We start from the raw sequence: 25,841 nt of genomic DNA, 5'->3' as shown, positions 1-25,841 counted from the left end.
AAGTATTTCAAGATCTACCTCTAAAGATGCCGCCTAATAGGGAAATTGAGCATACAATAGAAGTCAAGGCAGGATCAGACCCGGTTAACATCAAGCCATACCGATATCCACATCACCAAAAAACAGAAATCGAGAGATTAATCCAAGACCTCTTAAGGTGTGGAATCATCTCGAAAAGTAAAAGTCCTTACGCTGCTCCAGTGGTGTTGGTAAGGAAGAAAGATGGGTCATTCAGGCTATGTATTGACTATAGGGGATTAAACAAAATAACAATTAAAAATAAGTTTCCAATTCCCTTTATCGACGAAATGTTGGATGAGTTACATGGCGCAAGGTATTTCTCAAAATTGGATCTAAGATCAGGTTACTACCAAATTAGAATAAGATTAGAAGACATACCAAAAACCGCATTCCGAACACATGAAGGTCATTATGAATTTAAAGTAATGCCATTTGGATTAACCAATGCACCAGCAACGTTTCAAGCAACTATGAATGAATTATTTCGCCCACACCTCAGAAAGTTTGTATTAGTATTCTTTGATGATATTCTAATTTACAGTAAAACTTGGAAGGAGCACTTGCAACATTTGGATAAGGTTCTTACACTACTTAAAGAACACCAATTTTACGCAAAAAAGTCCAAATGTACCTTTGGAAAGGAAGAAGTAGAATACCTTGGACACATTATATCCCATGAAGGTGTAAAGGTGGACCCTAACAAAATCAAAGCCATAAAAGAATGGACCAAACCCGTTAATATATCCAAGCTAAGAGGGTTCTTAGGTTTGACAGGATATTACCGAAGGTTTATTAAAAACTATGCACATATAACTGCACCTCTAACAAATCTTTTAAAGAAGAATTCGTTTCTATGGGATGAGGAAGCAGGAAGGTGTTTTGAAAAATTAAAAGAAATTATGTCTAATGCTCCCGTATTAGCAACACCAGATTTTTCTAAACCATTTATCATTGAGTGTGATGCTTCTGGATTCGGTATAGGTGCAGTACTAATGCAACAAGGACATCCCATAGCTTTTGAAAGTAGGAAGCTCAATAAAAGAGAGCGCCTCAAATCCACATACAACAAAGAAATGCTAGCTATCATGCACGCACTAGCTAAGTGGAGGCAATATCTTTTGGGAAGTAAGTTTTCGATTCGAACAGACCATAACAGTCTCCAACATCTCCTTCAACAAAAAACGCTTTCCGAAGAACAACAAAAATGGATTGAAAAAATTGCCGCTTTTGACTTGGAGATACTACATAAAAGAGGTAAAGACAATGTAGTAGCCGATGCCTTATCCAGGAAAGATGAAGAACCAACATTACTTGCAATGTCGGTTGTTGTTCCTGAGTGGCTTAACGAAATTCGAAGTGAGTATGCCAAGGATCCGGAAGTAACAACAATAATCAATAACCTTCCCAATAACTCAAAATTTGAGTGGAAGAATGATATCCTATGGTATAAAGGAAGAATATATCTAAGTACAAATTCCAAGTTTAAGTTCAAGATACTCAAAGAATTACATGACTCACCGTCAGCTGGACACGTAGGATTCTTTAAGACTTACTACAATGCACGTCAATCCTTCTTTTGGAAGGGAATGAATCGTGATATTCAGAAGTATGTAGCAGAATGTGACACATGTCAAAGGAATAAAAGCGAAAATATTATGACACCAGGATTACTTCACCCCTTAAACATTTCAAATCAGAAGTGGGAGGAAATCTCGATGGACTTTATTGAAGGATTACCAGTATCTGAAGGCAAGGACAAGATTTTCGTAGTAGTCGACAGACTCACCAAATATGCTCACTTTATGGCAATAAAGAAGTCATACTCAGCAAAAGAAATCGCTGAAATATTTTGCAAAAATATATATAAGTTGCACGGTTTTCCAAAAGTCATTGTAAGTGATAGAGATGCCAAGTTCAAAGGTAATTTCTGGAAGGAATTGTTCAACCACGTAGGAACTTACTTAAATATGAGTTCCGCTTATCACCCGCAAACAGATGGCCAAACAGAAGTTGTCAATAAATGTTTGGAGGCCTACCTACGTTGCTACGCTACAGAAAAACAAAATAAATGGGCTCAATGGTTACACCTTGCTGAATGGTGGTATAACTCCACCTATCATACATCAGCGAAAATGACGCCATTTCAAGCCCTATATGGATATGAACCCCCGAAATGGAAAGATCTAGCTATGGTCCAAACAAATCTACCTGCTGTTAAAGATCAACTAGAAGAAACCCAGAAAATCGTCCAAATATTAAAAGAAAATCTAAATAATGCAAGGAATCGTATGAAGCAACAAGCAGACCGTAACAGAACCGAAAGAGAGTTTGAAGTTGGAGAATGGGTATTTGTTAAGCTCCAACCATACAAACAATTATCCTTAAAACAGAAAGGAAAAAACAAATTGGCACCAAAGTTTTATGGACCTTATCAGATCAACAAAAAGATTAGCCAAGTTGCATATGGTTTAAGCCTTCCAGAGACAAGTCGTGTTCACAACGTCTTCCACGTATCTTGCCTTAAAAGGGCCCTAGGTAACAATCAAACAGCGCAAACAACACTTCCATCCCTAGATGATGAGGGAAGAGTCATTTTAGAACCAGAAGGTATTTTGTCTACTAGAGAAAGAAAGCTTCGTTATCGTACTATCAAGGAATATCTGATCAAGTGGAAGGACTTGCCCGAAGAAGAAGCTTCTTGGGAGAATGAAGTATTTTGTCAACAACATCCGTCGTTACATATGCTTTGAGGACAAAGCATTCTTTCGAGAGGAAGGCAATGTTATGTAAAAAATAGTTAATTTTAGGTTTATAATTTAATTTAGGTTTAGTTAGGCGAAAGGGCACGATCATAAGATCATGCCCTTTCCCAAAGGGTGTCCATGGCGGTATTTAAGCCAGGAGCCCCATTGTAATCAGACATCATCTGTCATTTTTCATATCTTTTAATAAATATTTATATATCTATTCTGCGTTCTGGCATTTTCTGCTTCATCGGTCAACCCGGCCGGGTCCGTATTGACTCGGCCGAGTCATTAAAAGGACGGCTGGGCAACGTATTTTATCAAATAAATTCACTTTTTTGCTGATATTTGGTAAAGTTAAGTAGGGTTTGTGGATTCCAAAGGGTAATGGTAGATTGTTAAATGCTTTTGGGGTCCATTTCCCCCTCCCAAACTCTATTTAAGACAGCCAAATGCTCTCATTTCACTCACAGCAGTCTTATGCATTTGAGTGAGAGTCTTCTTTGAGAGTTAGTGAGCAGTTCTTGAGCTTGTTTTGGAGCAGCAGTGAGGAGTCTTGGAGGAGCATTGTAGCTGGAGTGAGGAGCTTCTTGGGCAGCCATTTGGAGCAGCATTGAGGAGCTGATTCTTGGAGCAAGCTTGAGGAGGCAGTTTGTGCCTGGAGGTATTTTTTTCCACCTCTATAAATCTGTTTTTACTTAGTAAATTTTAGGTGCATATCAAGATAGCTTAGAGAGTGTTTTTAGTCAAATAAATGAACATTGAATCAATTTTTTTTTTTTTTTTCATTTTCAGATTGTTTTCCTAGTCAAAAAATGGCACCTAGAGCAAAAGATCCTGCTTGGGCATATGTTGAAATGGTTGATAGTGAGATGTGTTGCAAGTTTTGCCATAGGAAAATTAAGTCAGGTCCTGGGGGGATTCATAGGCTGAAACAACACTTGGCAGGGATTAAAGGCAATATTACTGCATGTCCCTCTGATCAAATTGGGGAGATTAGAAAGAATTTGCTGGAAAGCTTTGAAAAATTTAAAGAAGAAAAGACTAGGCAAAAAGAGATACAGGCTGAAATTGGGAGGAAGAGGGAGATACAAAGAATGATGGCTGCCAACCCCCACTATGAGTTTGAGGGTTCTTCCTCTATCCCTCAAACTGATGCATCAAACCCTTTCCGTTATGTTCCTCCCTCTTTTGCTTCTGTTCAAGATAAGGGAAAGGGTAGAATGAAGGGTGATGGGACTATCAAAAGTTTTTTCACTCACTCAGGCTCCTCTCCATCAGATGCACATGGTCCTGAAGTTAGTATTAGTAAAGGTCTTGCTCAGCCCACTTTAGATGACCATTGGAAGAAAGAATTGAGGGAGACTGCTTGTGACTACATAGCTAGATGGTGGTATGATGCTGATATCCCCTTTAATGCTGCTCGTTCACCATATTATGAGCCTATGTTTGAGGCCATACATGCTGCTGGAAAAGGCTTCAAAGGCCCTACTATGCAAGAGCTAAGGGGGTTTCGTTTGCAGAAAGAAATTCAATCAATTAATGAGTATTTGCAAGATTTCAAGGAATCATGGGCAAAAACAGGGTGTACCATCATGTCAGATGGATGGACTGATCAAAGAAACCGTACCATCATAAACTTTCTTGTCTTCTGCCCACAGGGAACCATGTTTTTAAAATCAGTTGATGCATCTGATAAGGTAAAAGATGGCCACTTGTTGTTTCAGCTATTGGATGAGGTTATTCAGGATGTGGGGGTGGCTAATGTTGTTCAAATCATCACAGACAATGCCTCTAACTATGTTCTTGCTGGTAGACTGTTAGAGGAAAAACACAAGACCATCTTTTGGACCCCATGCGCTGCACATTGCATAGACCTCATGCTTGAGGATATTGGAAAATTAGACTGGGTCAGAAACACTGTAGATAATGCCAAAAGCATAACAAAATTTATCTACAATCATACACTGGTTTTGAGTCTCATGAGGAAACACACTGGAGGCAAGGATATTATTAGGCCTGCCATCACTAGATTTGCTACACATTTTTTGACATTGCAATCTATGCTTTCCCAACATAGAAACTTGCAAAAGATGTTTTCCAGTGATGAATGGAATCAAAGCAGTTGGTCTAACAAACCAGAAGGCAGAGAATTGAAAAGGAAAGTCCATGATGAAACTTTTTGGAGAAAGGCAGTAGAGATTGTGAAGCTTGCTGAGCCACTAGTTAAGGTGTTGCGGTTGGTGGATGGGGAAAGGTTGGCTATGGGCTTCATTTATGAGGCTATGGATCAAGCAAAGGAGCAAATAAAGACAGCATACAAGGATAGAGTGGCAAAGTATGGGCCCATTTGGGCAATCATTGATGAAAGATGGAACAATCAACTCCATCGCCCTATACATGCAGCTGGGTATTTTTTGAACCCACGGTATCATTATAAAGCTAAGGAGTCAGGAGCTTTGAGGGGGGAGGTCAGAGATGGACTGGTTGATTGCATTGAGCGCATGGTCCCATCGGAGTCTGATCAGCTGCTGATACATCAGCAGGTCACATCCTTCAGCAATGCAACAGGTACCTTTGGGAAGAACCTAGCAAAGATTGCAAGAGAAGCAGATGAGCCAGGTAAACAAAAATTTCAATTTTCAATTTCTTAATGGTTTTACTTTTTTTATTAAAGTTTGTTAAATCATTTATAATTTGAAAGTTAGATATAATTTGTAATTTTGTTGAGCTTCAGCCTTCATCTAACTCATAATTCATTACACTCCTATGTTTTTTGCAGCACAATGGTGGGAGGCCTTTGGTGGCCAGTGCCCTGAATTGCAAAGGTTTGCAATTCGTATTTTGAGTCAAACTTGCAGTGCATCTGGGTGTGAGCGCAATTGGTCTGTCTTTGAGAGGATTCACACAAAGAAGAGAAACCGTTTGGAGCAAAAACAGTTGAATGATCTAGTTTTTGTCCAATACAACCTTCGGCTCAGACGGAACCAATTGCTGAACAAAAGACCTGATTCAGATCCCATTGTGTTGGAAGACATTGATCCAACATCAGATTGGGTAGTGGAGAGTCGTCTACCAGAGTTTGATCCTGATGAGGATCTTGATGAACTTGATGTTGGAGATCCACTGCAGCATGTTCAGTTGAATGCAGATCCCAATCCACCAGCCTCAGTCTCACAACCAGCTAGTAGGACTCCAGTTGTAGGTGCTTCGCCTTCCTCTGCTCAGCCACGACAGAAGCGCAGCCGCATTTGTACTCTATCTCAGCTTGCATCTGCTGCACAGCCTAGTGGTACTGGCACCACTTCTACAGTTGCAGTTGGAGACGATGATGATGACGAGGAGCCATGGGGCCCCTTGTCTGACTCTGATGATGATGATCCAGAGATTGGTCGAGATGATCTTGGCTCCTCTGGCAGTAGCTACTAGCCTCCTTGGTTATTTGTATTTTGTTTTGACTCTTGAGTCTTTGATCATGTATGACAGACTACAGTTGACTATGTATTTACTATTGCCATTGGGTACCACCGTACCATTTTGATATAATGGATTGGTTCATGAGCCTACTTTGATCATATGTTGTCTTCCATGTATATTATAATGTTGTGTGTTTGGAAACTTGAATGAAAATCTTTAAAATTATGTTTAAAATATTTAAAATTATGTTTTTTTATAAAAAAAATAAATATTTAATGTATTTTTTACAACGACCGAGTCATTGAAATCGAGCCGGCCGAGTCATTACCGAGTCGGAGTCCGAGTCGGAGTCGATCCTCGGCCGAGTCCGAGTCCGAGTCCGAGTTGTAAAACATTGCCTGCAAGTGTTAATTTTAGGTATGTTCTATGCTTAGAGCAATTTATTTCAATTTTCACAGTTAGCTCAATATCTTTTCCAGATTAGCAATCACATCAGCATAATAGTAAATTGCAGATAGAACATAAACATAAATCGTAGAAGACAAGCCAAGACAAGAGGACACAAGATGTGGTGCTAGCCAGGGACAAACCCCAATGTGGGGAAACCCTTGATCAATTCTTCTTATATGTTCTTCAATAGTTCAGCACAGAGAGAGAGAGAGATAGTACATATACAACAGAAGTCAACACTTTGACTTATCTAAATAAGAGCATAGATCATCTCTAAGTAGATGATACATGAGGTAGCTGAACTCAGTTGAAGACATGCTGCTTCAACTAATTCTTCTAGGTGACTCCATCACCATGTTGCACTTATCATTGTGTGCTCCTCATCATCGTGTTGCACCTCACTGTGCTACACCATGCTGCACCCATCATCACTATGCTGCATCTCATCATGCTTCACTAATCATGACTGTACCCATCACTGTACTGCATCATGTACCATTGTTGTCCCATGTGCCATTGTTGCACCATGTTGCCACATTGCTGTCCCATGTGGCATGCTGTACCATGTTGCCATACTGCTGTCCCATGTGCTTGTAGCACCATGCTTTCCACTGCTGTCCCATGTGCTTGCTGCACCATGCTTGCCACCATGTGCTTGCAGCACCATGCTTGCCACCATGTGCTTGCAGCACCATGCTTTCCACGATGTGCTTGCTGCACCTTGCTATTGCTGCTGTCCCATTGTGCCATTGCTGCACCATGTCATTGCTGCTGTCCCATTGCACCATGCCATTGTTGTTGTCCCATTGCACCATGCCATTGCTGCTGTCCCATTGTAACCTACAACAACCCAACAATAATTCCCAAAACATACCTTGAACAACCTTAATAAACTGCGGCCTAGTCAAGGTAGATAGTTGCCTCCACATGCTGCTGTTCTGGGCATATGGCAGCCCCTAACACTTCCACGCTGCCCTGTTTTGAAGTGGCTAGGCCTGCGACCTACCATAGACCTCCGCTGCCACCTACGGTCCATTCAAAACACCTTACGTTGCCCTCTAAACTACTCGTAGGGCTTGCGGCTTACCCACAACAACCTACACAGTCCGTCACCATGAGTTAGACACCTAAGAACTCCTCCACACAGGCTGCAACAACCTTTCCTAGTCTCGGTCCTTTAGGGAGTAATCTCGGCCTCCCTTACAGCAAACTCGACCCTCCAAAAGATCATGAAACAGGCCTCTATAACCACACTTTTCAACTCTTCTTTGTTGCGGCTAAGATAAAGTTCCCAGTGGACTCTACTGTGCTCTAGAAGCTGAAGAACTAGGAGTAGGACCTATAGGAGGTAGACCACGTCCTCTACTGGTAGTAGGGGTAGCCCGGGCATGTGGTGTCACCTCCTCCTCCTGTTACTCCGCCTCCTCCTGCTCCTCCTCACCCTCCACTACATCCTGCACTAACCAATCATCAGCAAATTCCATGAGAGGCCTCTCGGCCTCAACCCTCCATGCAGCAGTGGTGTCAATCCCATCCAATGAGATGGCCTCCATATTAGGTGTCCTCTCAAGTTGCCTCACCCACAATCGAAGATTGTAGTAGACGTAGACCACGTCATTAAGTCGCTGGGACTCCAACCTATACAAAGATCATGAAATAATAATTATAAAAAAAAATATTGTTTAATTGCACCATCCTTTGGACACAGGTTAAGAATCCATCCATGATCTCAGCATCAAATACGAACCCACATGCGTAAGAAAATGCGGGGTTCAGGTAGATCCCTGCGGCATGAATGGGACGATGGAGTCTGTTGTTCCATCGTTCATCAATCACTCCCCATAGGAGGAGTTGTCTTTGAAACCCCTCATCTCCCTTATCATCATAGTAGGCCCGAATGGATTCTTTCGCCATGTCCATGGCCTCATACAAATAGCCCATTGCGGGCTTCTCACCAGCAACTAATCGATGAACCTTTACCAAAGATTCAGTTTCGGCACACATCTCTTGCACTCCCACTCAGAAGTCTTCCTGGTATGAAACTAGTCTGCATATGGCCTCTCCCTTTGGTTTGCGACTCATTGTGAAAGCACGCCACTCCTCTGAAAGAAACAATCTCTTCACATCCCACATAGAATTCAAGAGGGATTGAAGAGATATGAAACTGGTGGCAAACTGTGTAATGGCGGGGTGCACCAACTCTTTGTTGTTGGTGAATTTTCTCATCAAGCTAAGCACAGATGTATGATTATATATAAATTTTGTAATGCTTTTGGATGACTCAACAATATCTTTGACAAAGGAAATTTTCCCTATGTCCTCCAACATCAAATCAATACAATGTGCAGCACAAGGTGTCCAAAATAAAGTAGGATGCCTGTCTATAAGCATTCTGCTAGCAGCAACATAATTTGCAGCATTGCCCGTTATGACTTGGACAACATTTTCTGCACCCACCTCCAAAATAAACACATCCAACAAATCACATAAAGTTTTTGCATCTTTGATTTGTGCAGATGCATCAACAAATTTGATAAACATAGTCCCCTTGGGACAACTAACCAAGAAGTTTACAAGGGTTCTCCCCTTTTGGTCAGTCCAACCATCTGACATCACAGTGCATCCTATTTGTGCCCATGATTCCCTAAAATCCTCCAATCTTTTGGTGCAGTCAAGCTTTTCATTTTGAAGAATCCAGCCTCTAATGTCATGATAAGAAGGGATTTTGTACCTTGGGCCAACAGTTGCAATAGCATCAACAACAGGCTGGAAAAATGGATTATTCCTTACAATGCTGAAAGGAATATCACTCCAAAGGAGAAATTTGGCCAGCAACTTGTCAGCTTGTTCTTTCTCAGTTTTTTTAAGCATTGAAGTGATAGATGGTTGTGAACCAGGTGTGGTTCGAGGAACAAAAAATGATGAGGCAGCTACCGGGTTGGTTGATGCTGCAGTAGAACCACTGCCACTTCCTTGTTCAGCTGACTTTGTTAGTTGCCTCTTCATTTTTGCTTTGGCCTCTCTAGTGTGGTCTAAATTTTCCAATGATCTCATGGCTTTTCGGATGATTTCAGGATTTGTATTTGTGCAAGGCCCTACATCAAATCCAGGGATTTGTGCAAGGTGATACTTCAATCTGTACACCCCCTCGGACATATGGTGCCCACACAACTTGCAAGACAAGTTTATTCTATCATTCCCTCCATCAGGTTCACCAAATTCCCATAGAGGGTCCAATTTCCTTGGCATGTTTGACTTTGAACTTTGAAGTTGAAAACTTGAATGGTGATTTGGTGAACCTATGGCAAAATAAGGATTACAATTTACAAGTTACAAACTTACAATTTACATTGTACAAAAACTAAAAGAAAATTACATACAATTTAAGAAATTTTAAGTTTTAACAAACAAAATGAAAAATCAAATGACATTGGACAAATGTCAAAAACCCCATCAAGAATCAAGATTCAAAAATATTTGATAACCCATTGAATTCTTTTGATAAACAATGGGTTATCCAGATTCCAAACCGAACCAAAAACATAGAAAAAAAACCAAAACAAAGTTACAAAACACAAAACGTTGGTGCCCATACTGGTTTTATGGAGAAAATTCGTCTCCTCCTTAGCTCACATTTCGTTTTTCTCCTCTAGTTAGCGGATTAGCTCCCAAATGACCAAGAGCTCACTCCAAGACTCCAAACCCCCGTCGTGCGCCTGTCTGCTGTCCAAAGGAGAAAAAAAATTGTGTTTTTCTAGTTATAAATCGCGCTGCCCGACATAGCCACAATTTTTTTAATAAAAATCGGCCAAAAAAAAATTATTGTTTTTATCGCGCGATTATATCGTGATTTTTAAAAAATCGCGATTTTGTGATTTTATCGCGATTAGCGCAACACTAGAAAATTCTATCACTGCAACAACTGATTTACTTTACCTACTTATTTTCTAATAAGTTATTTATGAAATTCCTTCAATAAACATTAAAATAAATTCTGCTGCAGATATCACACCATAATACAGAAACAAACACATGCACAAGAATCAACACATCGACATAGATATTTTGGACAATGGTCCCCGGAAAAACCCAATGTGGGAAAACCGGTGCAGCAAGGGAGGATTTTATTATTCAGCAATTCTTCAGTACAACAGGGTGCCAAACTGGCTTACCCAACAGAGAGAAAATTCTCCAGCACTTCTCCCAGTCTCAGCGTCAGCTTGGCTGACCTCTGCGTAGCTCCTATACACTCTGCGTCAGCTCGTACCTCCCTGCGTCAGCACTGGGCCTCTCTGCGTCACCCACGCAGGCCCTCCAGTGACTGCGTAGTCTGCTGTTGCCTCTGCGTCTGCCTCTCCAACCTCTGCGCTGGTCTTCTGGTGCTGTTCTCGACACTCTATTCCGTACTTGCTGCCTTCTACTATTCTCTAGACCACTAGTTCGAATTTGTCAACTAACTCCGCTCCAGAAATCAAACTGACTGGTCTCCCTCAGTGTATTCCCCAACTGACCCTCAGCCCTCTTCTTATACTTTTCTTGTTGGTCCATCAACGACCGAGATTAAATCTCTAATCAATGGCTAAGATTAGATTTGGCTTGATCCATGACTCTTGGACCCTTCTAACCCAATTTTATATTAATACGCATTAATATTTTATTTTTCCTAAATTTAGACTTAGGAACTCCATTAAAAATATTAATTATTTTAATATCTCCCAAACCAGTGAGAATCTGCCCAAACCATTCCTGGGTCTTGGAGATCTCATGTGCTTTAGCTTCTCCACCAATTTTCATGGCTAGAGCACATCCGATGCTACCTCAAATCAACAAAAAAGGGTTTTACTTATCAATAATGTTGGTTACCACGATTTGGGGGCTGATGTCTCAACATTAGAAGGGTCTTTCAAACCTTATATGACATGTTTGGAGGATTATATCACTCCTATGTCCTATTGGAGCTTCTATCTCTGCTGTTGAAGAAATACTTGGGATCTATTTTTGCATGATTGGTAGGAGAGACCCACCATATGGGGCTCATGGAGGCTGAACATTAACCTTGAATAACCACATGTACCCTTTGGAGCTTTGCTGATGAGTCAAGCCTTTTGGAGGCATGTGAAACTGAATGTGTCCCACTTTGAAGCCCCCACTCTCACCATTAAAAGAAGACTTGGATTTGGTTTGTTGAAATTTGGGGCAGCTATGGGATGAATTTCTAATGAGAAACCCAACTACCCAAAAAAAACCCATCTTGCCCCTAAAGGAGAATTCAAATTAGATAAAAGAGTTATTATTGCTGTTGATGAGTTTGACACTCCTCCCATTTTCTTTGATGTGACAACTTTATTTGGATGAGCATTCATCATGGCAATTGTTAAGTATATTTAAATATTATTAAGAGCAATTTAAGAAGGTAATCTTCAAGTCAGCCTCATGAAATATTCAAGTTGGCCTGCCCCAAATAGTCATGAACCTTCACGTGGAGGAGTAACCATATAAAAGGGTAATTTGCTCCTCCATTTGTCAAACAAGAGCTCGCATATTCTCTGAGGCAGCTCGCATGGCAGGTCTATCGTAGCCACAATTATCTAGGATAAAAAGGCAAATTTCTATGCAAGTTTGGAGGGCAGTTCTGTGTTAGTTTTATAGGACTAATTCTCTTTACTCCTGGCCGAGTTTGGAGACACTCCTGTGCATTTGTTTTTGGAAGGATATTCTGTTTTGAAAGTCGAAATATGTGTCTTTGGAAGTAGGGCCGAGCCCCTGTGGTGCCTTGTTTGTAGGACCGAAACAACAGGTATGTAGCTAGAGTGAGGTCGTGTATTCCCAAAAGGATAGCGCAGAAAATAAGGCAGTTTTGAGGCTGTTCTGGTGCCCTAACCAGGGCTGAGATTCCTCAGAAAAGAGACACAGAACCGTGACCTAAAAGGTATGTTCAGAACTGTAAGTGTTATGCTAGGATAGAGTGTTGTATATGTGGCCTCCAAGGCCTATTCTTATGCAGCCTTTATGAGATCTATTGTGGCCTACTTGAGAAGCCCTATAATAAGGGTTTACGTGTCCTATGCTCTGTGCTTATGAAAGTAATGAAAGGTTAAGATACTAGTGACATATACGGTATGACCAGAATGTATGGCTGTGATCTTCTGACTGTTGGCAGAGATACTTGTTTCTATATAGCAGTGTTACTTGTCCCCATATGACAGTGATACTTGACTATGATACTTGGCAGTGTTTCCTCTGTTTATGACAATGACAAATAACAGTGATACCTATGCTTAAGGAAGTGCTGTGTGACAGTGATTCATGTTCCTATGACAATGATGTCCGGGGCAGTGATATATTTGCTTATAACAGTATTGGATGGCAGTGACTCTTATGATGTATGACGGTATTTCCTATGCTTATGACAGTGACATATGGCAGGGATATTTATGCTTATGTATGACAGTGATAAATGACACACTTGCCCTTGAGACAATTATGTTCCTACATGATGTGATACTTGTTCCTTTCCTTGTGACAAAGATGTATGGCAGTATGGCAGTGATACTTGTAATTGTGATGCCAATGATATGATCGTGACAGAGATATATGCTACCTTCAGTATTATGGAAGCTGCCCTATCAGAGGATTCCTTGACAAAATTGTGAATTGCCATCTTATGAGAATCCTGTATGATCCAAGATTGGCCCTTGGTGACCTGCTTTCATTGATGATGAAAGACATGTGTCTCATTCTTATTGTACATTGTATCTCAGCTGAACATTTGATGAATTTCTAATAGAAGAAGAAGAATTGATTATGGGTTTACCCCCTTGTGGGGTTTTGCCTTGGTCTCCGATCAAAATCTTGGTGTCTCTATTGTGTATGCTTTTCTTCTATTGTTCCTTACTGTTCCGCTGCATTGTTGATGTTATTGTTCTCTCTACATAATTGCTAATGGTGATATTATCTTAAAGGGTGAATGTAATGTATAAGTTGTTGAAAAAGTTTAAAAATGCAATTATTTACAACAAAGAACAATCTAGCCGTAAAAATTAACATGGTTCACATGACTTATAGAACAAACAAACTTGAAGGGCCTTTGGAGGATGGATGCTGCGCATTGGGCCCCCCTGTATCCCTCATTTATGGAGATGGGTCACTTTTGAGGGCTCATACCCCTTGGATTTTGGTACATGTGGCTTAAGGAGCCGTTATTTTAATTTAGATTGATTTATTAAAGAAGAGGGCGTTTTGCCCCTACATAGGTTAGATTTGGGGCTTTTAGCTTAGGAAATTAATATTTTGATGTAAAGGAAGTTGAGCACCTCCTCTATAAATAGAGGTACACTTCTGCTCATTATCTCGTGGTGGAATTGGGGGAAAAATCCCTTAGTAAGTCTGAAATTTCTGTGATTTTGTTCTTCTTATAATTTGGATATGGATGGATGAGTTGAATGGCCTCTTCAAGAAGCCTTGTTGATGTGGATTGCACTCTTTTCTTGGATGGATATTGGTGAAGCTTGGATGAATGCATGATAATCTAAGTAAGTGGACTTTTTTGTCTTGGTTATGTTTATGGATGATGGCAATTAAATATTAAGCAAGTGGGCATGGTATTTTATTTTCATTATCCCTCTTAGAGAAACCCTTCTTCCAAGTCTTCGAGAAAGGAGCAAGTGGGTTCCTTCTTTGAAGATTGAGAAACCTTGGGTCAAATTTCTAGGGATAGCTAGTGGGATTACCCAAGTCTTTTAAATTTAGATCTACTGCATTCCTCTTCCACTATGTTGATCCTTGACCCCATATGCCCCAAAAATATATTGTTTAGCTAAGACACCGATCTTCTATCCTCCTATCACTCTATCTTTTTCTAAATCCTTTTACGTTTTGTTGTGGTTTAATTTTGAAAATCACCTTGTAATTTCGTGATTGTGTGTTTGGGAATCTTTCGTTTGAACTCAAATCTTGAGATTAACCTCAAAGTCCTAAAACTCTAACAATCCTATCTTAAGGAGAACCCCCCTTGAGCTGGAGGAGAGTTGGCTAGAAGTGAGAGGAGTGTTGTGTTGAGAAATCTAAGGTAGACACTTAGGGTATTTATTTAATTTGATTTCTCTTTCATCCTTGACATTTTCTTATGATTTATATTAGGACATTATCATCATTATTTAGTTCTATTCATCATCAGAGCAAATGCAATAAGAAGATGACAATGCAAACATAGGAACACCATATGTAGGCTGCTAGCCAGGGCCAAAACCTCTCCTAGAGAGGAAAACCCATGAATATCTCTTCTTATAGAATCTGTTCAATGAAGACTTCCAAGACCATGACCCAAGACCAAAACCCCAAGTGATGAGCCAACCAAATCCCAAAGAATATCACTGCACAACAAGACTGAGGAAACCCTAGTTCCTCCTTCAAAACTCGCACATGTGAACATAAATTCACCCTTCCTTCCCTTCTTCGCTGGATCAAATCTCCTCTAATTCTCTCACTGGATCAGAGATATATTACTTGATGGATGTGTGTACAAATGAGGAGAGCGAGTTCCTTTATATAGGCTTTGCTTGAGGATGAATTGGGCCACCTTGGGTCGACTTGAAGAGGGTTGGCCGACTCATCACTTGGAGGCTTCTAGACAATACAATTTACATTTATTATTTTTCTTTCTTGTTACATGAGCCCTCCAAGGTCTAGTACATCACGACCTTGATCTTTTGTCTTGTCAATAAGACCCCTAGAGCACTCAATGGGTGCTTTGACCTCTGACCACAACATGACAGGCAAGAAACCCATTTCAATAATAATAATAATTTTATTTTACAATTAATTTTTCTTTTCTTTTTCTTTTGACAAGTACATCAATAATTACATCAAGTCATAGCTCAAGTACAAATTATGAAGGCCGACACTAGTTACATTTCAACATGTTGATGAGTTGAATGTTATTGGTATTAGAATATATCTCTAATTAGTAATGCTCAGTCTTTTAGCTGTTTCTATTTTTATTCTTTTAGCAGTTTCTTAGATGAAACTGTTTGTTCTATATTCTACATAGAAACCTGATGTTTCTATTATTGTAAATATCTTTGTATTATCATTGAGCTGTTTGCTCCAGGTTAATCAATTCATTCGATATTCTTTTACATGCGTGTTTCGCACTGTTTTATGGTATCAGAGCACAGGGATTTTTTTCGAAATAATTTTTCATAGTTTGAAAAATTCAGGAGTTCATTTCGAAACTGCTCTCAGGGTTTGTAGATTTCTTGATCAGCTATCCTCTTCATTTCTTTCTAAGGTCGAGCCCTCTGTAAGCCAGGTAGCCTTCACTGAGTCTTAGCTTCGACTTTGCTCATTGTGATAAAATCTTACAGTCGTCAATCTCGATATAGAAAGAGATTCTGCTCCTGCATTATCTTTATTATGAGGAATTAACTTTGTGGCGATACTCGGGATCGTGAAATTCTCTTGAAATTAAATCCGGCATTTTGAATCTGGGGGCAGCAGTCGATTTGTCGGTTGAACAGTTTATCTGTGTTGAAGTCTTGTTTATTTTTGTGGCCCGTGAATTCTCAGTCTCAGCGTTTTCAGTCAGTGAAGTATTCAACCCTAGTCTCGTACCAGCGTTTTCAAGGTGAATCGATAACCACGGGAACGTAGCATCTCAGTATTTTTTTCTGTCACGATATCTGGAATAGCACGCATATCCGGTTAATTTCTTCGTCGGAGCGGGATTTTGTTTTGGCTGGCGAATCCGGTTACATTGCTTCGAAGTTGTGGAACCTGTGAATACACTTCGGATATTCAATCAAGCTCTCGTATATTGATTTTTAAAACCCTCACGGCTTCCAGCATTTTGGTATCTGCGTTCTCGGCTTCGAGTGCTTCAAATCCATTGCATTCAAACCCGTGCCGCTCGGATTCGCCTTTGAATTCGAGTTCGACTCCACGGACTGTATAACAAAACCGTTCTGCACCGAAGGCACAGCCCTGGCCACCAGATCCTCCGGGTTACCTATACAGGGGTGCCTACCTGGCAGAGGCCGAACGCAGTGCAGACGTGGAACAGGGGAACCCGACTCAAGCCGGTCCACGTAGAAGAACTGTCCTAGCTGCAGCTTGTCTATCAAAATAAGATCGTTATCGTCATCCGACAGGGAGACCCCGTCAACAGAGGCACGCTCGGTCAGCAAGCCCGTTAACCTGCAAGCCCGTCAGCAGTAAATATAGCCCGTCGATCCGTCAACAGATATCATCGTCAACAGATAGCTAGCCCGTCAACAGATAGCCCGTCAACAGAACCCGACGTGATAAGAATCAGTCACGTGTTTGCTGAGATCCGATTTATGAAATGCATGTTTTTTAAAAAAAAAAAAAAAAAAAAAAACAGAGCGAGACTATACCCGTGGTCAACACTGTCCAGTCGTATATATACATTCAGATCAGAGTGACGGCAGCGAAATTCTTCAAATCGCGTGACGGCAGTGACAAAGGTATTTTCCAGATCCACGTTTTGTGTTTAGAAAGTGGATTAAAAATTATTATGATATGATTTGAAGCGGTGGGACCAGAATAAAGTATCACAGTCATTTTTAAGTAAGTATTACAGCGTGATCAATCCAGCATCACAGTCATTTTTTTTAAAAAAGTGGAGTGATCAGATCTGAGTAAATTTTTCTGGGGCAAGTCTATTTCTTTCACAACAGCATTTATTTTTCACAACAGAATTTGTTAAGATTTGCTACAGTAAGACTTGTGAAAGAAGGGTACAGCTACAGCGGTGGAATCTGCTCTATTACTATTTTTTTTAGACTGTGGAGATATATTTTTCTGGACTTCTGTATTGCCTTTGGGAAAATGGCCACGCTCACCAATCTGATGTTAGAAGGAAATCAAGCCTTTTACGCCTTTATGGCTAAAAGGTCTTCAGATCATGTTCCTTCTTCTGCATGGTACATTGATTCTGGTGCATCACGCCATTTCTCTCACATGCGTGACTGGTTTATTGACTTCTCACCTTTCAGTGATTCCGTGGTATTTGGCGGAGGTGAAAAGTACACAGTCGCTGGCAGAGGTACAGTTCAAATTCAGTCTGGTGGGCGCACACTCATATTTATGAATGTATACTATGTTCCTGGTATGGAAATTAATCTGCTGTCTGTCAGCCAGATTATGAGGAATTCTCCTCAGCTTGATGTTGTGTTCAGTGCACACAAGTGCTCTATTATTGACAGGGAGACTAGTCTAACAATTGCTGTTGGCCTAGAGGACCATGGTCTATATAGGCTACTTGACACCGGTGACTCTCCAGAAGTGGCTCTAGCAGCACGTGTCTCTCCCATCAGTACTCTTTGGCATCAGCGATATGGGCATCTAAATATGCAGTATCTCTCTCAGCTCTCCCGGGAGGGACTTGTGTCAGGATTACCTGACATTCAGACTCAGCAGTTGGGGGTATGCGGCGCCTGTCAAGCGGGAAAGCAACATCGATCTTCATTCAAGAATGGAGAATCTTGGCGAGCATCTAAGGTACTCCAGTTACTTCATGCTGATATTTGTGGTCCTATGAATATAGCTTCTATCACTGCTTGCAAATATTTTTTACTTATTGTAGATGACTTCAGTAGAAAGATGTGGGTGTATTTTCTAAAAAATAAATTTGATGCACTTAGTACCTTTCAGAAGTTTAAAACCTTAGTTGAAAAAGAGTCTGGCTGTAACATCATGACTCTTAGGACCGACAATGGGGGGGAATTTTGTTCATCAGCTTTTGCCAATTTCTGTGATATTCATGGCATCAAACATCAGTTAACCGCACCCTACACTCCTCAGCAGAACAGTGTTGTCGAGCGCCGCAACCGCACGGTTGTTGAAATGGCTCGTTCCATGTTACAACACAGGAGTGTTCCAAACAGATTCTGGGCTGAAGCAGTATTTACTGCTGTTTACCTTCTTAACCGATCACCCACTCAGGCTGTTACAGGGAAGACTCCTGAAGAGGTTTGGTCTGGCCGTAAGCCTAAGATCAGTCATCTCAAAGTATTTGGCTCAGTTGCATATGTTTGGATTCCAGCTGCTAAGCGCTCTAAGTTGGATTCCAAAAGCCAGAAACTCATGATGACAGGGTACAGTGATCATCACAAGGCCTATAGGCTGATAGATATAGCCACTGGTCGTCTTAGCTTCAGTCGGGATGTAGTCTTTGATGAGGACAGAGGATTCTTTCAGCAGTGTTCTGAGGATCAGCCTCACAGTGTTCTTCTTCCGGTCGGTCCACCTGATGGGAGGGATGATGTAGCATCAGTATTTGATAATACTCTATCTGAACTTCCTCCAGAAAATAACCCTCCTCTTGCGGCCCCTATTGCTCTTGAGTCTTCTCCACCTCCTCCTGATATTGGTTCCTCTACTCCTGACATTGGTTCCTCTACTCTTCGGCCAAAATGGTGGGCTAAAACCATTGGTGATCTCCGGGATGATGAGCTCCTTGAAGGTAGAACTTCTAGACATAAGAACAGACAACAGTCTACAGTCAATTTTGCTCTTATGGCTAACATACACAGTATTGTTGAGCCTCAAACCTATTCAGAGGCTAAGGGTACATCTGAGTGGGAACAGGCTATGGAAGCCGAATTCCAAAGTCTTCAGAAGAATCATACATGGACACTTTCTGATCTTCCTGCAGAGAAAAAACCCATAGGCTGCAAATGGGTGTATAAAGTGAAATACAAAGCTGATGGAACCATAGACAAGTATAAAGCTCGTCTTGTGGCTCGAGGGTTCTCACAGAAGGAAGGCATTGACTATGAGGAGACTTTTGCTCCTACAGCCAAGATGAGTACCATAAGGCTTGTGCTTGCCCTAGCAGCTCAGTTCAATTGGAAAGTTCATCAGATGGATGTAAAGAGTGCTTTCCTAAATGGTGATCTCCAAGAAGAAGTCTACATGACGCAGCCTCCAGGATTCAAGGTTGTTGGTCAAGAACAGAAAGTGTGTCGGTTAGTTAAAGCAATCTATGGATTGAAACAAGCTCCTCGGGCTTGGTACATGAAAATTGATCAGTACCTGACAGATCAGGGTTTTCAGCGGAGTCCATCTGATGCAAACCTGTATATCAAGCATACTGGTGATGATATCTTGTTTGTAGTTGTCTATGTGGATGATCTTATCATTACTGGCAGCTCTGCACATTTGATCCATGGGATCAAACAAGATCTATGCAGAACTTTTGAGATGACAGACTTGGGACTTCTTCATTACTGTCTGGGGGTTGAAGTGTGGCAGACTGAAAATCAGATCTTTCTTTCTCAGTCCAAGTATGCCAAAAATCTTGTGGAAAGGTTCAGAATGCAGGATTGCAAACCGGCCACGACTCCTATGGAACCAGGGCTCAAACTTTCAACACAGTCATCCTCTCCTCTTGTGGATGAAACTTTATTCAGGCAATTAGTGGGCAGTCTCATCTATCTTACTGCTACCAGACCTGACATCAGTTTTGCAGTAAGCTACATTTCTCGCTTTATGTCAGCTCCTAAAGCTGATCATTGGATAGCAGCAAAGCGGGTGCTACGATATGTGCGTGGTACTTCTGATTATGGCCTCTTATATACTCGCAGCTCCAATCCTATTCTCAGTGGCTACACTGACTCTGACTGGGCCGGTTCGGTTGATGACCGTAAATCTACAACTGGGTATGTGTTTAGTCTAGGATCTGGTGCTGTTACTTGGACTAGTAAGAAGCAACAGGCAGTGGCTCTCTCCTCAACAGAAGCAGAGTATCGGGGAGCAGTTAAGGCAGCCTGTGAGGCAGTTTGGCTCCGTCGTATGCTTGCAGATATGCATGTTTTCCAGACAGGGCCTACTTCTTTGTTTTGTGATAATCAGGGAGTGCTCAAACTTGCCAAGAATCCAGTCTTTCATGAACGAACAAAGCATGTGGAAACTCACTGCCACTACATTCGACAGCTGGTTGAAGACGGCTCAGTTCAGTTGCACTATGTTCCCACAACAGAGCAGCCCGCCGACATTTTCACCAAGCCTCTTGGTCCTGATAAATTTGTAAAATTCCGCGGGTCTATTGGTGTTGTAAATAGATTGAGCATTAAGGGAGGGTATTAGAATATATCTCTAATTAGTAATGCTCAGTCTTTTAGCTGTTTCTATTTTTATTCTTTTAGCAGTTTCTTAGATGAAACTGTTTGTTCTATATTCTACATAGAAACCTGATGTTTCTATTATTGTAAATATCTTTGTATTATCATTGAGCTGTTTGCTCCAGGTTAATCAATTCATTCGATATTCTTTTACATGCGTGTTTCGCACTGTTTTAATTGGAAAATCTAGCACCTTAGTGCAAAGCTTCACTAAGCACTTATTGACGGGTCAAAATGTTCCGCCAACGGTAAGGGGGTCTCTCGATGCAAAGTTTCGATTAGACCTTACACTGTTTGGGATAGGATTCCTATCCGATATGTGGGCTTGGTTGCCACTATGTTGTTTTGAAGTTTGTTTTGGACAGAATGAGTGATGTGTGAGAAAACCAATATAACTTCTGACAAAACACAAGTTAAAATAGCTCTATGAAATACTATACAAGTATTATACAAAAGACATAACAACAACCAAAGAAAGTAACACGAATCTTTAAAGGAAGGATGCAAACATACCTCAGTTAAGATACATGTGTAAGATACATGTGCATAGAGAAGTACTACCATTGGCTTGATTTGATATTCTTGTACATGCAATTCACTTCAGTTCCACACCAATGTTTGTGAGTTGACTTCTAGTCAACGCTGCTTGGGAGTGGGAGAAGGGAGCGACATTTTCAAAAGCTCCCAGGTCGAGAGCAATTTTGGGAGAAAATTTTATATAATATATATTTTTGTATATTTTGATGCATATATGTCAACAAAAGCATGTAGAATGATGAATTAGTGATAAAAAACATAAAAACATGGATTAAACCATATAACATTTTTCATCTAGTAGTTATAATCTTCATCAACCACAGGTCCACAAATTTCAAGTTCTCATTTATATAGCATGTAAGGGTGCACATAACCAAAAGAGCATCAAGTGCAATCCATCTCTGTACCAAAAATATATCAAAAAATAGGCTCTAGATGGCCTCTAACATCCAAAAAAATCATTCTACAACAAATACCTACATATCATCAAAATCATTGCCTATCCTGGGATCTTTGTCACTAATATCACGCTCTAAGCATTAACATAAGATAGAAAAAACATAGCATGTCAAGTCAAGATTTTGTTTGAGTGATGGGTACATTTTTAGTAGGGTCATATAGAAGAGTTCAATTTTCAACAATTAATGTCACTAACATCAAAGTACATAGAGAGTTTGGTGCTCTTGATTAAATACGAGTCTCGATATTTAATCCAATGACAAAAATCCAAAATCCAATGGAAACATTGCAACCCCCCAATCGTGAAATCCTAAAAAATTGATAAGTCTGCCGGATTTTGAGTGAGATCTAAAATTCTACTTTCTCCATATGAAATCCAATGAGGTCAGAACTGCTCTCAAACATCTTGAGTCATTTCATGGTAATGTTAAAAATTTAAGTAAAAGAATGAAAATGAAAGATAAAGGAGAATGTCACTTTACATTCTCCTTTATCTTTCATTTTCGTCCTTTTAGTTTAAGAATTTAACATTACCATGAATTGCATATCAATACTAGGGCCATAGGCTTTGAATATTAGGCTGCCCCACTAAAAAAATCTTGTTTCCAATTTGCAATAGCTCCTTCTATCGCTCACGAATTGGCAGGGAGCACAAATTTTTTTAGGGAGCGTGCTCTCTATTGAAAAGTGTAACTAGGTTCGGTCTTTATAATGACAGGTAATTGTGATTTTTATGTAAGAGATGTAAAAAAGAAAAATAAAATTATTGTAATGCTTGCATCATGGGTTTCATGAGCAAGAGATTTTATTTTTAGTAAAGGCTCCCAATGAGAGCCCTTAGAGATATTGTCATCTAGTCATAAAAGTCTAAAGAGTCATTGTTATGTAATGAAGGCATGTTACACATTGTAAAGAGTGATATTTGTCTTTGTAAGGAACCCTCCAAGGCCTTGTCACTAGCCCTCATCTCAAGTTGGCTTACAATGTAAGGATGATTCGAGAAAGATCGTGTCGGCCTAACGGACATGGAAAAACAAGTATATATATCCATACTCGGCCTCATTTGGAGACAAGAAATTCGGTGAAGCAAGTCTCTAATAAGAAGTGCGCAATACATCTGAGGAACGAAGGAAGGTTAGCGAAGGAGAGATGCATCATTAAGGATTGTTTTGGGCATAGTATATCCTCACACGTGCGAAGGTTGCAGGTCCAAAGTTGGCAAGGGAGGATCGAAGATTGCAGTCACCTAGAAGTATTCTTGTTTGGATAGAAATCTTTGCTTGAGCAAGCCGAGTAAGATAGAGAAAGAGTCTCCCTCTTGAAGAGACTATTCAAGGAACAAATCTGATCTAGGGTTTATGTTATCAAGAAGAGGGACTATAGACCTACAAGAAGAGGCCGAAATTCTAAAGGAAGCCGAGAAGGAGAAGAGGAAGAGCAACGTTAGAGAGGAGGCTAATGACTTGGTCTTGGGAGGACTCTAGTGTCAAGGGTCTTTGTCATGGTCTTGGTATTCGTCAATTGAAGATTTATAAAAAGAATTCGTTTGGGTTTTCCTCTCAAAGAGTGAGAGGTTTTGGCCCTTGCTGACAAGCCTATATATTGTGTCTCTTGTCTCTTTATTGTTCATAATTTGGTAATTGTCTTGATGAAAATAATACAATAATAACTCAAGAAATGAAGATCGTAATTAAGAAATAAAATGTCTATCACAAGCAATTATTAAGTAGAGAAATCAACTATCTATCGATGCCCTAGATTTCTCAACACTCTCGGGGTCACTCCCGATGCGCTCGTGCTCAAAGCACGCTTCGAGAGCGGATTCGAGGGGGGGAATTCTCCCCTGCAACTCTGCTTCTAGTTCATATTCATTATTATTTTGGAGTTTTCTTGGGTTGGAAATGATCTATGAGAAAGTCTTCTAAACACATGTTGACACATGTTTAGGCTTTATGATGCCTAAATTTCACCTAGAGAAGTGCACCCCACCTTACACATAAGGTGCACCCCACCTTACACATAAGGTTTTGCCTTTGACTCATGCATGGAGGTTCCTCACTTGCTCTATTTTGAGGAAATTATTATTCTATGTTTACTAGGATCTGTTCTTGATATATAATCATCTATTTTGGGAGGTTTCTTGGCACCTACTTCATCTAGTTTTAGGCAGGGACATGTTTTATCTTTATTAGTGTTCTATTCCGAGGAGAAGGGTGCACCTTTTTGAGTTGTTTCTAGTGTGTCCGTGGACAGACTTCCCCTCTTGAGATGGAGCATTTCACTCTATTTTGAGCTTGATTCTTACTTATTTTGGGCATCTTTCTCATCTATTTCTTGTGCTTTACTTGAAAATTCTTCCACTTTTTTTGTTTGTTCCACTTTAGAGAGATATTTTATGTATCCTCCCAAGCTAAGTCTATAACAGTTGGAAAAGTAGCAAGGGTTCATCATTGGTTGTTGGCTTGAGTCCTCTTCTTTTTCCATACATTCAGAGTCCTTTCATGTTGATGTAATTGAGCAAGTTGGTGAGTGTTATGAATATAATTCATATAAAAATAATAAATGTAAATATAAATATAATAATAATAATTAATTAACTAATAGTTAGTTAGCAATGAAGAGGCATGTCTTAGAGACATGACCATTCATGAAAGGGCACTTGCCTAGGTATATAAGCGGGCCCTCATTGTAATCATTTCACAGATATTTTGTACATTCAACAATTTTTATATACAATTACTAGTCCTACGATGGATACTTACATATTTTAGTTGTTCTGAATTATTCTGCTGCATATACGAACTTTGTTCGTTTCGGTGAGTGAGAGTTGGAGGTCTCTTTCATCAAGTTCATGTGACCTTGACCCCAAATTTGGTGTAAACAAAGTGTTGACCACTACTTGTCAACTTCCCATAGCAGTACACCCCCTTTTCTTCGCAAAAGGGATAGCACTTGATTGACGTGTCCGTGCCATTCGACAGTCATCGTCGACTTGATCAATTTATGTTGTAAACCCAGTCTGCATGTGTGAATTGTAAATAACCTTAGCAAAGTTGAGTCATGTATGTAAATTGCCTAGGTGGACCTAATTTTCTAGTGATAATCTACGTTCCGGAAGGTTTTTTGTCTCACTGATCCATGATCGGCAGAGTTTTCCTTCAGCCTAACGCCAAAGTCGGAATGGATTTTGTCATTAGAATCTTAGGAGAATCCTAGTATGTTGATCTGCTAGATTATAGTTGTGTCGCAGAACTGGGTGGTCTATGAGGGTCTATGTCAAATGGGTTTTCCCCCTTTAGATGTAAAATTGTAAAAGTCATGATGTAAAGTGTCTTGAGGGTTAGAAAATGTTTTAATCCCCTCATAAGTCCTAAGTCCTAGGTCCTAGGTGATTTTTCCGAAGGCTAAGTTCGAGGATCCATTTAAAGAATAAATTAAAAAATTAAAAATTGAAAAATCGAAAAGATAAAAAAGTTAAAAAAGGAATATATATATATATATATATATATATATATAAATATAAAAAAAATAATAAAAATAAATAAATAAATAAATAAATAAAATTAATAAAAGATAATAAAATAAAATAAAAACTTAAAAATAATAAAATAATATTTTTGAGTAAATAAATGCAGAATTTCAATTTTTTAATGCATTAAAAATTCGACGGATGAGATTAAGAGATATCTTGATCCTCATCGACGGTCGAGATCGTTTTGACATGGATCACTCGAACTAGCCGTTGGGAATTTTTCCTTTAAATAGGGTGTTAGGGGTCATTTGAGAGGAGATTAGATATGAGAATCTGGTGCTAAAGAAAGCTCTCTTATAGTCATTTTTGTGCAATAAAGAAAGACTTTGGGGTTAAAAATCTTGCTGGTGTTACTCTTTTGGAAATGCTGTAAGATTGTTTTATTTTTCTGCATAATTTTATTTTCAGCCATTGATGGTAGCTTAATGAAGATTGATCTAGGCACTGGTATCTTGTCTGATCTTTGGGGTTTGAATGCTAGTTTAGATTCTGAAATATAGTGGTAGGTATCTCCATTTGATCTGGGTTTCACTATTG

At 39.9% G+C, this 25,841-nt stretch overlaps 2 protein-coding genes across 2 annotated transcripts in view; both read left to right on the top strand.

Annotated features, from left to right (window-relative positions):
- The window catches only part of NUDT3 (nudix hydrolase homolog 3), a 587,520-nt gene that overhangs the window by 35,012 nt on the left and 526,667 nt on the right, over nucleotides 1–25,841 (top strand). The window lies entirely within an intron of this gene.
- LOC149244115 (uncharacterized) lies at nucleotides 4,332–6,519 on the top strand. The gene is made up of 2 exons (XM_089374742.1): nucleotides 4,332–5,387; nucleotides 5,548–6,519. The coding sequence occupies exons 1-2, from the start codon at nucleotides 4,361–4,363 to the stop codon at nucleotides 6,192–6,194; spliced, it is 1,674 nt and encodes a 557-aa protein (XP_089230868.1). The 5' UTR covers nucleotides 4,332–4,360; the 3' UTR covers nucleotides 6,195–6,519.

The sequence above is a fragment of the Pinus tabuliformis genome, chromosome 8 (assembly GCF_031772625.1).
Source record: "Pinus tabuliformis cultivar Carrire ecotype Pingquan chromosome 8, CPIR1, whole genome shotgun sequence".
Classification (NCBI taxonomy): domain Eukaryota; kingdom Viridiplantae; phylum Streptophyta; class Pinopsida; order Pinales; family Pinaceae; genus Pinus; species Pinus tabuliformis.
Note: the sequence above shows the minus strand (reverse complement) of the source record. Positions and strands in the feature narration are given on the sequence as shown.